Raw genomic sequence first — 17,616 nt, 5'->3', positions numbered from 1 at the left:
CCAAGCTTAAGTGTAGAGAAGTTGCAAATCTCAAAGCAGAGAGAGTGAGGAGTTCCGGGTAATTAAGCTTCCTGAGGTGATCCTGAAACAGTGATACAGAACACACTGCATACTGTTAGTGAAACAAAGTACACTATGCAGAACTTTTTACATACATAAATAGGAAAAAGCCTTCTTTAGAAAGAATAAGAATTAAGAGCTTTCCAGTGTCATAGCTCACATAAAATTAAAAAAAAGCCATGCTCAAATATTCCTCAGACACAGCAAACCTAAATAGTATTTAGTAAAAATAAAATGTATGCAATATTTTGGGAACTGAACGTGAGATAAAAGCTTTAAACTAAAAACAGGAAGAAAGTTTTGTTTCAAACCCAGCACTTTTTATACACAAGCTAGCACAAGAAAGGGCTAAAAACACTGCTTTAGGAATGGCCATTTACTCTTGGCATGAAGCATAGCTTACCCTTTTTTAAATAACAGTGAATTTGTAATACAGCATTTACAAAACATGGATCAATTTATTATTCAAATTGTTAGTGTTGTCAATCTCATAATTTAGCAGACTTGGAACTGAGGTATACCTTGTTGAGGGAGGTTAAAGTAATGCTTGGAAGCCTCTTTGCTATATCCCACTTGATTACTTTTGTTTATATACATATAACAGCAGCACACTAAACATTCACAAGCTGTGTCATATTGGCATTACAATAGTCATTTATATAAACACAACAGCAAATGCAATAAAAACAAGTTACCCTTTTTTAAAATCTGAAATGAAATGTTTGATTTAAAAAAAATAGCAGTAGTTCATTTAAGGAATTAGTCTCTTCTGACAGATATTAAGAAATCTGATGTCAGTTTTTAAAACACTTGATTAGCCCAGATAGGTCCATATTCTTCATTTAAGTTCCTTAACAATATTTTGCCACTTCTCAGGTCAACGTCCTTCAGGACGGGAATGCAGTAAAGTCTCATGTATTCATGTTTGGAAAAAAAGTCTCCTTATTGACATTCCCAAAAAACTTACCATTCCTCATTTCACACAGAAAGTAACAACTGTAATCAGTCTCATTAGCTTTAGCAGCTCCAGTTCAGAATCCTGTTGGTCAGAATGCATAACCAGTGCAGTATCATAGACTGGATTCTTTGGGAGGAAAGTCAACATTTGTCACCATTGTGACCACTGTCACAATGTCCTCTGTTGTTATAATGTTAGTCAGTCTTTGCATCTGAATAATCCGTTCTTCTACGCAACCAGCTGATAACCTGGCTTCTGCATCATGATCCCAACATTCTTCTATTGTTTCACAGAGCATTGCCATTCCCTAAAAGAAAAAGTAATATATAAGTGGAGCTGGTAACTGAGTTGCCTTATAACTTTCATTATAAGGCCCTGTTTTCAGTTAAACCACTCAAGCTGAAATTTTCTATGCCAGTTGTATGCCTCAGATTTTTTTTTGGGGGGGGGGGGAGAAAGTTTCAGCTAAATCAGTTCAACTGATTCAGAATGAAGATAGGCAAAATATGTTGATTTGTCCATGTTGAATAAATCTTACATCTGAGAGGTTCTATGTTTTGAAGCAGGTACTTAAATTGGGCAAGGGGATCACACACGTTCACTAGAAGTTTGGTGAATTTAACTGCAAGTCTCTAACGAAGATTGTCTGCACTGAGTATGCTCCATCCCCTCTCAGCTCCTATATGTCAAATGGACAGAACATGAACCATCCTCAGAGTGACTAAGCAGGACTTTTCCTCCAATTCCTGCAGCCTGAGAACTGCTGAGACACCAAAATAGTGCAAAGAGACTGTTTTTCCCATGCTCTCAAAGCTCCTTCTGCTGGTAACCAACCTGAATGGAATGCAGAGGAGTGAGAAGGGTAGGATACAGCCCAGAAGGAGGCACAAGTGTAGAAAGATGACTGGGTGGAAGAGTCTTGTAATCACAAACTCTTCTCCAGAATCTGAAACAGACCCCAGGACACCTGAGTCTCAACATTTCCATGCTGTCTAGCAAATAGCTGCAATGTCCACTGACAAAAGTGTTTGTTTCATTCTCCTGCAGCTGGAACACAGAGGGTAACAACCTAGTCCGGCTACCAGTTACTCTTAGCTAAGGTGGCATGAGATCTGTGCTAGGAATCTAAAGGTCCCAACCCTGCTGATGAACCATGCGGAGGTTCATATGGTTCTGAATGATCACATTTGTTTTTTTCAGGAAGTTACATGACAAAAAGCTACAGTAAAAGAATGTTAAGGGTGGCAAAGTCAAGAACTCAGAAGTTAAGAAATGCCAGAACTGAGGTTTGTCCATGCCTTATTCACATCAAAGCACTTAAATCCTGCCCTGAGTACAGAATTATTGATTTTCTCAATATATATAGTAACTTTGCCATCTTAAAATATAATGAGATCTCTAAGAACTACTGGTCCTGTTCAAAATTTGAACGAAATAACTCCAAGGAAAATAAGGGTAGAAGCCAGGGTATTAATAGTCAGGCAGTGGATGCATGCTTCATTCCATGATGACTTGAAAATAGCACACTGCTCCCTAATAGCAGGCTAGGGTATGAGGTGTGCTGATTTTTAGGAGACAAAAAAAGAATCACAATATTCAGAATTCTGAAGACGACATGCCACTTTTTCCTAAAGTGGAGGCATCGCTCAACATCTAGCCCAAACCCAAATGTAGGCAATTCGTTCTGCCCACCTAAATTATCCTTGAAGTTTCAGGGACTCTTCACCTTTCTGAGATTGTTGCTGTGGTATTAAAGGCAGCTACCAAATTACCCCCTGAAAGGTGGCATCATTTCAGTAATGAGTGAAGGGGATAAATATGCATCTTTATATGAAAAAACAACAGAACTGCTTAGGACTGAAGTTGAAGAGTCCCTTCACCCACCAAGGATGTTTAAAACTTTTATGAAATACTTCGGAATCCTTTGGTATGAGCACTGCATTTAAAAACAAAGTACTGTAAAACATATTAGTATACAGTTTAATTTTTCAATAGAGCTAATTATATAAAAATACTGCATCAGAAGAAAAATGTCCACAGATAAGAATTAAATCAAATATTTCATTAAAGTTTTACAGTTAAAGCACCGTAATACTTTTTGAACTTGGTTATTTTACTACTTACAGCATGTTTCTGCCAGCACTCTCTTAAAACAGGCCTCTTCTTTTTGTGCACTACAACTTCCTGCATGTCTTCAAGGGATGGATGCTGGCCAATTTCCTCTTCAAATGGCAACATGTACTCATCCACTGGTCCTATATTTAAGAATAAAATAAATTTTGCTTTTCAGACAATTGGTACACCACAAATTTAATAACTATGTCAAAATACTGTACAGCCATTTACTCACTATTGCCATGAAAAACTCATATGATGCCAAAGTGGCAACACTAGATGCTGCCATGTGAGAAGCCTGAGAAGCAATGGATGCTAGACTACATATCAAGAGGGTGGCCATGTTCTTAAAAAAAACTACCATTCAACTCATGAAGTTACGTTAATAGTAACTTATCCCCTTCAAGCTGACGGCAAAGGGCAACTAGATTGTAAAAAGATATCCAGGGGAAATAAAAGAACAGCAACAACGAAAGCTCAGAATAAAGAAAGGTGCAAAAACAGGTTGTAATTTAACCTCTGTAGGCCCACCACCAAAATTCAGAGCCTACACTACAAGCATTTTGCAGATACACTATACCAGCAAAGTGTTTCTAGCGTGGACGCAGCTTATATGTAGCCTGTTCTAGTCTATCCTCTCCCCTCCCACAATGAAACAAGGGCATTCTTACCAGTGTAACTAGGTCTACCCTAGGGACTTTTGGCAGCACAACTGTCGGTCAGGGATCATACCTTTTCACACACCTAACTAACATAGGTATGGCAGTAGAAGTTTGCAGTATACAAATGAACTTGGCATTACACGGAGTACAGGTAGCAATGACTACAGTTAGGGTGACCAACACTTCCCATGTTAAGACCTTGTTTCCATTTACTTATACAGCTAGAAAAGAAATAGTTTTCCGGTCCTATGACAATTTTCAAGATGTCGAAAAAATTTCCTGTTCCAAATACTGACAAAAAAAATCAATCACAAATTTTCACAAACCAAAAACAAAACAAAAAAAAACAAAAAAAAAACCACCATCCTGATCTGAGTCCATCAAAAAGTTTGAAAGATTACAAAAAATTATAAAACCCATTCTGATTAACTTTTAAAATAATGATTAGCTTAAATTTTGAAATAAAGTTATATTGAACCCCAAAACTGGAATTCTTTAGAAAACATCAAAAGATATTACGAATTTTGAAACTTATTTTTCAAAATGTCTTCAAGGTGAAAATTTTGTTGAAACCCACTTTTTCCTCTTAAAAGTTTTGGTTTGGAAAAATTGCCTGAACAACTCAACTTATAAAACTTTGCCAAATTTATATCATTCAGGCTGAATTTGTCTATATCAAGTGTCTGTCTCTGGCTAAATTTTTTGAGGAAAATTTCAGCAAAAATGGTTTAGCCATTTCTGAGAACAAGATTAGAGAAAAACACGTTTTCCTTTGGAACAGTGTCTTGATATTTGACTTGGGGGCGGGAAGGATAGCCATGCTGTCAGGAATACACTTTCTGCTTATCTTTAAAAAACAAAAAAAACAAAAAAAACAAAAAAAACAAAAAAAACAAAAAAAACAAAAAAAACAAAAAAAACCAAAAAAACCAAAAAACCACTTATATTTATCCAAATAATCGGACTTTGAAAAAAAAATGCAATTTGCACATGCTCAGTCGAGACTTAGAATCTGGTTAGTAAATTCTCTGAACATTGTACTGAGAATGCTCCAGTCCCTCAACTCTTACATGTGATCAGACTGTGCATGCAATGCAATGGACTAAGCATGCTCCATCCTAGGGTGCAGGATTTGTTCCTTGTATGTATTGAAGTCACTTCTGATGACTTTTTAGAAAAAAAGATTTATTATTATTATTAACTGAGTACTACCATAAAACAAATGTCTGTCTGGAAAACATCCAGCACACGAGAAAGAAGTTTCCCTGGCTCAAAGTTCTTACAATATATGAAGGATGGACAGATAGAATTCCTCCTAACCACTGTCTAGTCATCTAACTTAAATTAAGGAAGCACCAATTATGACTCCATAATAAAGGCTGAGAAATTTTGCACGTAAGAGCAGGAATTCTCTGTTACATATGAAAATTACACCCTTTCCTCTCCAAAGTTACATCACTTACTCTGAGTAAACAATGAATTTTGTGAGAATTCAGAAGTAAATTGTTAGTCTATGAATTTAAATTAATTTTAAAAATAGGTTAAGAAATTTGGAACCCTATGTCAGACCTTTATTTTGATCCCCTAATATCTTAATAGAACAACACTGACTCTTCAAACTTCCCATAGAATTAAAACTTGCTGAAATCTTCTGGATAAGTTACATTTGGAAAAAAAAATAGAAGATTAAATGGACACTTTTTGGTGTTACTCTTCATAACTGAACGTTCCTGCTTCAGGTTAAGCTGAAGGATAATTTTCAAGGAGTTACATGAAGAACTGCCCTCTTGAAAAATAGCTGCTGTCTCTTATTGCCATTCATCTGCTCCTCAAATGTTCCCCCTGACTTCTGACAGCATTAAGGGAATACCATCTTCCCTGCAAGGAGCTTGGCTTCATTCCTATTGTGAATAAAACAGAGGCAGTGGCCATTTTGAGAGGGCAATTCTTCATAAGTTTCTCTGAAGAAAATTTCATGCACCAGTGTACAATGGGGAACAAGCTTTCAATTATGGAAAAAACAACAAAAGATTAAATTTAATCCTTAATATTTTTCTTTACAAAAACTACTTGTTGCCCCTTACCTAGTCAGAGGACAAAATGGTGCAAGAGGGCAAGAGCCAGCACAAAGTATGCGCAGAGGAACAGAAGGGTGCAGGAGGGAAAAAGTTAGAATTTGTGCACAATAGACTGTGGAGAAGACAAGAGGGAGGGGGAACATGTGTGCACAAGGAAAGGTAGGGAACAGGAGTGAGGGGGAAACTGCGGTGTTCAGCAGCTGCTTTCCGCTGGTCTGGCAATATAAAGCAGCTGTAAACCCCAGTTTAACAAGCCAGCATGATCTGGCTGCTTTATGCCGCTGCAAAGGGGCATAAAATAGCCGGAGAGTACTGTGATTTATTAGAAATATCACATGGGAGATTCTCTTTGAATTTCTTGTTTAGGGTTCATGTATGCTTTAAAAAAAAACTCAGACAAAAGATATGTTAAAAGGATTTATTAAGACTGAGATACATATAAGTAATTTAGGGTAATACATATTACAGGGATGTTGCATGTATCCTAAAAAATCAACCATTTTAAGCCTGGGAAATTCAGAGCTTAAAAGAAAAAAAAATAAAAGACAATGAAAGACATACACACAACTCCCGCTTCCCTCCAATCCCCCGGCTGATTCAAAGTTTTAAATACTGCGTTATCAACTATGTATTTTTATAAATTAAACATTTTGCTTACCATCTGACGCAGTACATCGGGATGCCAGTTCCCACAGGACTAATCCCATGGCATACATATCTATTCTCAGAAATGCATCCCTTTGGAAGTTTATCGCACCTTCTAATACTTCTGGAGCCATATACCTTCGTGTACCAACCTTTTAAAGACATTCAAGCATAAAGTGTTACTGCACTAAATTGTTTATTTCAAGATGAACAAAAAGACAGATTGACCTTACTGTACAATTCTCTCCCCTGCCCCCATTAAAAAAAAAAAAAAAAAAAAAAAAAAACAGTTGTAGTCACTGCCTTTACTTTGGACTCAATCCAGCAAGATGCTGCATGCCCTCAGCTCTCAGAGTTGAGAGGTTGAGGATGCTCAACACCTTGACAGATTGGGCCCCCACAGTGGATTTCCACAATGCATAAAAGTCTGCATGTATGTTTATAAATAATTTAACATTAATTTTCCTTCAGCAGACCTGGTCTTTCCCTCCCCTCCCCTGTATCTTATTTTCTTCCTGGTTGCTGGAAAACCATCATTTCCTCTGCTATTAATATCACAGGAATCTGTGTGTGACACCTTTAAGTAAATCCTCCAAGACAGTTGAGTGAAGGCAGATGACACTGAAGAAAGGAAGATCTTCAGACAGAATTATATTAGTTGGCCATGATGAATTATGAAATTGAAACATCACATCAATTAATTTACTGAATTAGACCTAAAAGAGCTACATTTCTTCTGGTTAAAATTCATTTAGTACAAAGGGCCAAGACAAGGCACCATTCACAACTTAAGTCCTTTCCACAATGCTTTTGTCATGAGTTTTAATTGGCTTAGATTGTGAAGGCCTTAAACACAACATGAGGGCATTTCTGTGCCTGTAACATAATACCTTTTGAACACCGTATCTGATCCATTTCAAAATTTTCAGTTAACATTCTATGCATCAATGGCTGGAATCCTACTAATTTTAGGGGAAACTAGAAAATCAAAAGGGGGCACACATATGAAGCCTCTGCTATCTGTTTAGCAAAACCATAGCTTCAAGGACTTCTAATTGTCTATGGTTGATGGCACCCATTAATGCCTTTCAGTAGCAAGTGCTCAGCCCCTCAGCACAGGGAGAAGAATGAGGGATCTTGACATGGGGTGCAAGTATGGGGGACAGATAAAGCCTCTAGCATGGCAGAGCTGAGCCTACAGATGCAGCCAAGTGTGTGACCACCTTGTAAATAAATACCTTCCAAGCAACAAACTTAAATATAAGCATTGTTAGTATTTATTTAATTTTTATGTAAATCAATTTACCTGTCCATGTGTGTCACCTGCAGACTTTCCAGCCTCAAACTTTAAAGCTAGACCAAAATCAGCAATACAAGCTGTAAGGTTGTTTTTCAACAACACATTCTTGCTTTTGATGTCCCTTCAAATTAAGGGGAAAAAAGAAAAAATTACCCAAATAATACAACATCTAAAAGGTCTAAGAATAAAAGTATTAATGTAACAAAACAAAGGATCTTGCAGATGCATAATAATTTGAAAACATAGTTATGGTCTAAGAGTATATTTAAGCAACATTAAAGGGATGACAACAAAAGCTAAGAGACAATTAAGTGTGGCTGTCCAACCTTAAAATCATGCTGTTTAAATATTTTTAAAACCGTGATAAATTAAAAAACTGAGTACAGTACATTCTTTAACTATAAATTTATTGTCTTTCTGGTTTAAGAAAATCTAATTTGTAAAATAAGTAAATCTGATGTGGAAGTATCAGTATAAACAGGACAGAATGTACTTACTGGTCACTTTCTTGACTTTAAAAAAAAAAAAAATTGTGCTTCAAATTCAGCCTCTTCCTGCCACATGAATGGGAAAAGGAGAGAACCCCTTGAGCAGAGATAAGGGCCTTTAAAGTTTTTATGATAAGGGGACCAATAGCCCAAATAAGTAAAAGCAAATACTTGTTCTACAAGGTGGCAGTCTATCTTCCACTCAATTTTCAGAGGGTTCTTCCCAAAAAATCATGACCTTCATCTTGTTGAAAACTAGGTCTTGAGAATTACAAAAAGAAAAACGAGATAATCGGCACAGGCCTTTTCTGGCTTTATTACAAACTCATGTAATAGGCACACAACACCAAGATAGATCTATCCGTAATGTGTGATGGCGAGAAATGCTCTTCCTTAAAACATCCACATCATTAATACTTAAATTTAAAGAAAAGGTGCTAGATGGCATCCCTGGCATACTTCAATACGAACAGGAGTTCCTACCCCATACTGCTCTGGTGTAGAACCTCCAAAATATATAACAGTCTTAGATTGGTACCTATCTTTCTTAATTTCACCCAAAGTTTGTCTCAGTGAATAGACTCAAATGCTATCTTTAAATCTATGAAAGCAGCATATAATTTAGTACCCTTAACCACAATATATTTATAAATCATGTAAGAAAATAATAATCAATTGTGGCTCTATCCGCCCTAAAGATGGACTGCTCTTTGTATAGTAAATTAGCCTCTGAAGCCCATTTCAACTTTAGATAGTAAAAATTTGGAGTAAGTTTTCCTTGCCACATCTAACAGACTAATAGGGTGAATGAAGCAGGATTCTTTAGGGAACAGGATTATTTGTCCTCTTTTTAAAAAACAGGAACTATGTTACTAGACTTCCACCCAGATGGAATCCATCCAAGATGATTAATGACAGTAAATAATTTAGCCAAGACTGGTGATTACCAATCAAGAGTCTGCTGAATAACTTCAGCAGGGAAAAAAAGTCTTCCTCTGGACTTTTTTCCATTGTTGGGCTAAAATAAATGACGGGATTTAATTGTCCTTTACCGAAGGACAGAGTGATAAGTTTATGGAGGGGATTGGTATGAAGAGGTTGCCTACAATGGTACATGGCCCATCTGCAACTAGCAAATATCTCCAGCAGCCAAAGATGGGACACTAGACAGGTAGGGCCCTGAGTCACTACAATCAATTCTCTTCCAGGTGACTGGCTGATAGATCTTGCCCACACTCTCAGGGCTTATTTGAAGTTGGGAAGGAATTTTCCTCTCGAGGTCAGATTGGCAGAGACCCTGGGGTTTTTGTTTGTTTGGTTGGTTTTTTGGCCTTCCTCCGGAACATGGGGCACAGGTCACTGGCTGGTTTGAACTAGAGTAAATGGTGGATTCTCTGTAGCTTGAACCCTTCAAATCATGATTTGAGGACTTTAGTAACTCAGTCTGAGGTTAGGGGGTCTAGTACAGGAGTGGGTGGGAGAGGTTCTATGGCCTGTGATGTGCAGTGGTCAGACCAGATGATCACAGTGGTCCCTTTTGGCCTTAATGCCTATGAGTCTATAAATCAAAGAAGGGATTTCTCATTGCACCAACTATAGAAGAATTAGGGTTTAAAAAAAAAAAAAAAAAGGTTGGAATGTGCTATCCAGGCTTCATCATTAATATGGGGTTCCTCATCTGGAGTATATCTACCAAGGCCTGAGGCCACCATGTTCCAAAACACGGAATAATTTTTAGCTTTAGCTACTGCTTCAAAATTGTTACATAAGGATCTCAGATATTCTTGGTTTTCATGACATAATAAACCTCGATATCTTATTCTGACAGCTAACAACTTCTGAAGTAAATTAGGAGAGGGATATTAACTATATGTGCAACAGCAGACTTTTCCTTCACGCAGTCCACGTCAAACCAAAGTGTGCTTAACTTTGAAAGCATTTCTGGGATAATTAAAACCAAAGTCTACTTGTTTAGAGAAAAGTGGCAGTACGGACTTGACCAGCAATTCGTATGATTCACAAATTTGAGAAGAATTCTCAGACTTAATAATTATGTCTCTGAAAAATCTAACATCAGTCATCCAATCTCCTAGATAATTTGTCATTAATGGCTGAAGTCCATTTTAGTCTTTTACAACCACATTGTTCCAAAGGGAGTAATTAAGGCATCATCATCCATCGGAAATAAAAACTCTCTCCAAAAAGGGCACATCATTCATAATTATAGAGAGGTTGGCAGTCACTATCTGGGCAAGAAAATTTACAGAAATCCCAATACTACTAGAACCATTTGATGAAATATAGGCAAACTGTCCACCTCTATCTGCCACATTTTTTTTTCCATTTACAGGTATCAGATTAAACTTGTGTAACAAAGCCTTTAATTTTTGACCAGCAATGTTAACCACCTGATCTCTAGAGCTGAGAGGGAAGTTCAAAAATCTCCTCAGTGATTTCTTCCCCTGATACTGAGTTTGTTGGAGGACCTATTCAAGCATTAAAATTTCCCAAAATTAGACAAGCTATATCAATTTGCTCATCCAGGCACTCCCACAATTACTCCAATAAGATGAGGAGAATGAGGGGAAAAGAATATTTAATACTAAAATTTGGAGATCAGGGGGGGAAAAAAATACAGCCTGAATGCCCTGACAATTTGATTCCAAAGGTAAAACCCAGGATTTCAGGCATAAGGAAACTAAGGTTGCAAGTACTCCAGCTATATGACCCCTTACTAACAATCAATTTCCTCCTTGAAGAAAGGATTCAAACCCAAGAAAGTTTAGGATTTCAGACTCACTAACCATGTTTCTTGTTAAAAGTAAATCAATTCAAAAGGTTTCCAAAAAATTTAAAAAACTAAAATACGTAAATTGTTCTGGCAAAAGCTCTCCCTGGGTAAAAGGGAAAGAAATTGGACAATCCAGTCAGACATAAGAAACAGACCCAACAACCTGACTATAAGAATTTGATTCATCTCCAAATACCACTGTATTCTAAAGAGTAATCTATGTGGCAGATTTTGAATGTAAAGGAAGTCCATCTCAAGGCTCCCATGAAAAACAACACTATTTTGGGAAGGGGAATTGTAAAGCTCATTGGTCTAAAAAAGACTGGAGGGTCAAACTTAGGAGACCCAGTTAAATAAATAGTACAAAAAAAAGTTCTAGAAAGTAGCTGAGGAAAAGTTGATGTAAAATCCTGAGATGTATTCTCATAAGATAAATAAGAACCAGACTCTTCTAGTAGATCTGAAGAATTATACCTTATATTTTTGAGAATGTCCTATAGAGCAAGAATCTCTCAAGCGTGTTTTCTACTCTAGAGATGAAGACACCTCGGAGCTTTAGCTGTTTCCTCAAATTCCAAATTCTAGAAGCTATGTGCCAATATAAAAAAATTCCATCTCCCACCTCGTGCACATTTCAAAAATAAAGGTGCCTTATGTGCCTTATAAACTTAAAGAGTTAGAAAGTAAATGCCAAATGAACCTTATCAACTTATAACTGATTTAGATCAATATCTGTAAGGGGCTGTCTGCCTGAACATAATCCCCCTGAAAAAAAAAACTTATTCTTGGAAGTATTTAAATCAAGAAACAGGATTTCTGAAACCTCAGAGATCCTGTGTATGGTAAGGCAAGAGGACGACGATGACAAAAAGAAGGTGTCAATTTCTCTTAGTTTAGCCTTAACTCAGTAATAAAGCTCTGTATATTCCTATCATCAATATGAGAGAAATTATTTATAATTTTACGTTCTTCCTTCTCCAGATCTCAATTAGCAGTGGGGGGCATCTTGCTTGCCTGTTAAACCAATCCTCTCATAATCCACCCAACAGAATTTTTCAATCAAAGAGCTCTTAATACTCGCTAATGCCTCCATAAGAGGTTTCAACAAAGAAAACCAATGGGAACTGTGAATAATTAAAATAAAGATGGTCATCATCCACCAAGTCTGATGATACAGGTTCACAGATATTGCTCCTGCTATTCACAAGATCCTTATCTATAAGTTCCTTAGTCAATAAGATACTTCCAAGGGTCTCCTTCCCTCAGAATTCAAAGTATCAAGAGAATCAGAACTCGTGTGAGCCAAACCCCGGATGGAGAGTAGGGGAGTTTGCTTCTCAGAGAAGTCAGTAAATTTAGACTGCAATAGATGAGGATACCCAGGACAATCGAGGGGGGAGGGAGGGAAGGGAAGAATGGGGGAGAGGGAGAAGGAGAGCAGACCATCTTCAAGGGGAATGCCTACATGCTTTTAAATTTCTCACTTTTGGGGGAAGTGTGGAATAGAGCTCACAGTCTTTAGGGCCATTCTATTAATCCCAAAAGAGCTCCTTCCCAGCTCATTCACCACTAAGCGATCACTACAGTGATACTGCAACTCTCTACAGAGGGGAGAGGGTGAGCTACTCTCCAAAACAATCAACGCTTTCATCTTAAAAGTTCTATTTAAGCTTCACGAACTCCTACCAAGGAGGAATGATTCTACGTCAATCAGGCCTCAGTCCAACTTGGATGATATGACTGCCTTCAGAGTGGTTCACTTCATCCACCACTTGTTACAAGTCTCCAGATTCTCCAAGATTACAGAGCAATATTGCCATAGAGAAGAAATTGCTGCTTATTCTCTCAGCAGCACAGACTCCCAGCAGCTCCCAGCACCCGAGTGGCCTAGACCTTTCAGACACTGCTCTCCCAGAGCACCAATGGGCAGCTCTCTTCCTTTCCAGAACTGAGCTCAATGGTAACTACCTCTTCTCTCATTATACCACTTCCAAAGAAGTTTCACATTATACAATCAGAACTTATTGTAGCTGAAAAATCTGATGATGATCCAGACAGACTGCACACTCACTTATCCATACCTCCATCAATTCTGTAGTGTTATCAGTAGTAAAAAACTTTGCCAAAAAGTAAACCAACATGACTTGAAAATTCTTAGAAAGCAGATGTGTTGGACAGAGTGATACTACCCTTCTGACTGAGGACAGATTACTTTAAAAAAAAAAAAAAAAAAAAAAAAGACAAGCACGGTAGTATTTTCATCCATGTTCAATTTTTAATTATGGGCTCTTACTACCTGGGTCAACTGCAGCTAGGAGCACTGCAGCGGTAGCTCTGAATTCTGCAACAGGAGAGAATATCTTTCATTGATACAAGGGGTTACAATTCAGCAATCCGTTCTAAAAAGAGACCCATTTACTCGTTCCAATTTGGAAGGATAGCAATGGGAACACAGGACTGATGATCAGCTCCTGCGAACAGAGGAACTCCAAGGGTGAAATTTACTCGAGTATCTATTCACATTTTCTTCTATCGATGTGCCTATTAAAAATCAAACTTATGAGAGGAACTGCTTATTTTGTTTGAAGGGTAAAAGTATGTTTGGGCTTGTGTAAACATGCATTTAGGTAATTTTAAGAACATTTTACAATATAGCTACATTTACTGATTACACCATGCTGATTAGCTGAATAGGGTCGTTATTTAAATATGCAAAAATAGAAAATATAACATCACCACCAACCACAATCACCAGAACACATGCTGTAATCAACTTATCATCTGGTTAGGTAGAGATACTTCTATTATCAGACCTTTTCCAGATTAATGATTTTTCTGAAGACTAGGAGCAAAAACAACCTTTAAAGCTAAAAATTCTCATGCTTGCTCTCAGACTAGAAGTAGTGATTTTTGTCTGAATGTGGGAGCAGAATAAGGAGATTTTTTTCTGTAATTAAAATCTCAATTATAACACTATTACCGTTAAAAAAAATTGGGCACACTGAACATAAATATATGTTGTGCAAGGAGGTAGTAAAACATCGCCCTTTGTCCTCTTCAAGTATCCTTCTACTGCTTTCCTAGGAGTATCTGATTTGCAGGAAACTAACGCAGATTTCTTCCCTCCTCAAAATTCAGCCTTCTTTTCTTTACCTTTCTCTTTTTCAATGCTGCCATGACAGTCCTGGAACTTAATTTTTTATTTCTTCAAAATGGGAGCTGTTTAAACAGTGTATATATAACTTTTTGAAAAGAGCACTCAGACTGTTGAAGGTAATAATTGTTAGAGTACTTGCTTGGGGCAAACAAACCCCCCTGCTTCTGAAAAGGCTTCTGCAGCCCTCAGGCTATTGTTTCAGCATGTCCTTGCAGGCATCTAGGTTACTTTTGGCATCTTAAAAAGGCTAAACTTTTTAATAGAAAAAAATCACAACTTCAAAACAGCACATCCACTGAAGATAACAGGGGAAACCGAATCTTATAAGGGAGAGACAGACAGACTGAAGGGACAAGGTTATTTGTAATGGTCATCAAATTCCCACAAAGTTTTGAAAATACAAGTATTTACATACTAGTTTTATTTTTCCATTCTTCTTTGGGGACTGTCACACCTTGTTGTGGTGAAGGGGCTTGCGTGTTCCAATGATCTTCAGAGCTAAGTTGTCGGGAGCTTCATGTTCCTGGTAGGGTCTCCCAAGGGGAACAGGTCTGAGGGGAGATCCCAGACAAAGCACAGTCCAATTCCCCCAAGTCCTTAACAGTGGATCAGGTGGAAGAAGGTCCTTGGATCTCAACGGCTGTGAAAGCGGATGAAGGCTGCAGCAAGTGGAGATCTCCACTCGTCCCGGACTTTCACTACCACTGGGTCCCAGACCTCCAATTTGTCATGATCATGTGGTCGCTGTAGCCGCACCAGCTTCCCCACATTAAAGGAAGTCATGCGCAGGCTTCTACCATGGGAAATAAGATCTTTCCAATCTTTCAAGCCCTGCGGCAATGGACTAGTGGTGACGGGGACAGGATTAGTGAATCTGGCAATCCCTAGCTACGAATCTGCACGTAGGCGGCGATAGTTAGATGGTTGTCTGGCACCTGGACTGAGACGGGGTGCAATTCGGCAGCTACTGTTGCAACTGAGAAGTCCTCTTTAGGATCCCCTCTGCTCACCCCACATGGTGAGAGGGCTAGAAAAGTTGCCCTAAACCTAGGCTGTCTCATACACTCCTGGCTGGATTACCGCATCCAATGGGATCACTCTGCCTGCGAAGCTATAAAAAGAATGACTTTTGCTACTTTGAATGTTCGCACCCTGATGGATAACAAAGATAATGTACAACCAGAAAGAACTGCTATTGTCACCAGGGAACTTGTGAGATATTACATCGACGTCACTGCCCTGAATGAGACGAGGCACCCAGATGAAAGTCAACTGAGAGAAGAAGGTGGAGGCTACACCTTTTTCTGGAAAGGAATATCTGCAGAGGACAGGCGCATTCATAGTGTCTGTTTTGCAATCAGGAATAAATTTGTCAGTCAGCTTATAAAATTTCCTGTAGGAATCAAACATCTTATGACTTTGTCTTGAGCTCAGCAACAACCAGTCTGCTGCTGTCATCAGTGCGTATGCCCCAACGCTGGATTCTATCGAGGATATCCAGGAACAATTCTATACAGATATTGACAGAGTCTTGACCAACATTCCCAAGGAGGAGGAGGAGGAGGAAGAGGAGGAGGAGGAGATCATTCTCCTCAGAGATATTAATGCTAGAGTCGGGCATGAGTCAGATCTCTGGAATGGCACTATCGGAAAAGAAGGAGTAGGAAAGGCTAACTCCAACGGCATCCTCCTCCTGAGCAAATGCGTAGAACATGGTGTGATCATCACAAACACCCTCTTTAGACAAAGTGAGAAGTAGACCACCACCTGGAGAGACCCTCGCTCCAGGCATTGGCACCATCTTGACTATGTTACTTTTAGAGCTTGAGCTTGGAAGGATGTCCACATCATGAGGGTCATGCATGCAACTGGTGACTGTTGGACAGACCATCGCCTTGTTAGATCTGGAAATTCATGATTGATCGCCTCAAGGCATCATGAGCAGGCAAAATCAGCACAAAAGAAATTCAACGTCAAGTCCCTTGACGATATAGTAACTCAGGAGAAACTTCAGCAGTGTCTCCAAGAGAAGTTTGCCGCTATGCCTACAGCGGACAATAATGAAAATCTCTGGAAGGGATTAAAGAGTGCCATTCTCTCAGCATGTGCCGAGTCAATTGGCTATGTCACCCGCCATCATCAAGATTGGTTGATGAGAATGATGCTGAGATTCAGGGCCTGCCTGACCAGAAAATAAAAGCTCATCACATGTGGCAAAACAACATATCACACCAGCAGAAGAAAGTTATGTAAGTAACTCCAGGCTGAAGCCCAAAGGAAAATCCATGGCATCAAAAATAAGTCGTGATGAGAAAAGGCCAAGGAGATTGAGCTTTATGCTGATAAACGTGACATGAAGAGTTTCTTTCAGGCAATAAGGGCCACACCACTCTGAGCCCAAGTTGGGTCAACATATTTTAAGGACAGCGAAGCCAAAGCCAGATGGAAGGAGCATTTTGAGTTACTCCTGAACCGTGAGTCAACTGTCTCTGATGCCAATATCGAATCTATAGCTCAAAGACAGGAAAGAGAATCTCTTGCTGATTCTCCCCTCCTCCCCCCACACCCCTCGAAGAAGTAACACGAGACATTATGCAAACTAAGAACAACAAGGCAGCAGGGCCAGATGGCATACCAGCTGAAGTCTACAAATTTGGAGGTGAAGAACTGGTAGGGAAGCTCCACAAACTTTTTCCTCATATCTGGTAAAATGAGAAGATTCCAGAAGACTTGAGAAACGCTAACATTGTTACAATCTTTAAGAAAGGAGATAAGATATGGGCATTTCAGAGATATGGGCAGTCATTTCAACTGCTAAATAGGGACCTGATTCTTTGAGGTGCTCATCACTCTCTAGAAGGTGTTCCAATTAGATCACAGTTCTGTAATATCAGACAATCTACAGGTCATACTTGGAGCTAGCGTGTACACAATGGAGATAGTAAACCAATGGTGATGCGCATTTTCAGCAGTTCACCTACAAACTGTACAAAGAGTGACTGTTCAAAATTTAAGTCATGAACTGTGCACTCAAGTTAAAAAACAACAAACAAACAAAAAATAAGGGGGGGACAACCTCCTGATCCCAAAATACATCTTACAAAGCAGGCATTAAAAGAATAGAGGAAAAATGAAAGGTTAATTGATATCACTAAAGGAGGTATAGTTAAGGTTTTGGGGTACTTTGTGAAATTCTGTACTTTCAAATTTTTAGGTTTAAGTCATATCTTAATTCTATTCTAACCTCAAGCATAGGGATGTAGGTATCTTTAAGTTACTGCTTTGTATTCTAATTTTCACCGTAACTAAGTTTTTTGTGTGGGTATAATTATAAAGCGAACCTACAGAAAATACTAACACTT

General features: G+C 38.5%; 1 protein-coding gene across 1 annotated transcript in view; it reads right to left on the bottom strand.

The window, feature by feature from the left end:
- Positions 1-1,130: 1,130 nt before the first annotated feature.
- Positions 1,131-17,616, bottom strand: part of ACVR2A (activin A receptor type 2A) — a 109,510-nt gene continuing 93,024 nt past the window's right edge. Inside the window, exons 8-11 of the mRNA XM_065413217.1 lie at positions 7,825-7,939; positions 6,532-6,670; positions 3,143-3,273; positions 1,131-1,325 (exon numbers count right to left, since the gene is read on the bottom strand). Coding sequence (XP_065269289.1) covers positions 1,131-1,325; positions 3,143-3,273; positions 6,532-6,670; positions 7,825-7,939 — 580 coding nt within the window. The remainder of the gene's footprint in view (positions 1,326-3,142; positions 3,274-6,531; positions 6,671-7,824; positions 7,940-17,616) is intronic.

This window comes from Emys orbicularis, chromosome 11 (genome assembly GCF_028017835.1).
Source record: "Emys orbicularis isolate rEmyOrb1 chromosome 11, rEmyOrb1.hap1, whole genome shotgun sequence".
Taxonomy (NCBI): Eukaryota; Metazoa; Chordata; order Testudines; family Emydidae; genus Emys; species Emys orbicularis.
The sequence above is the reverse complement of the archived record's forward strand: the minus strand, read 5'-3'. Positions and strand labels throughout refer to the sequence as shown.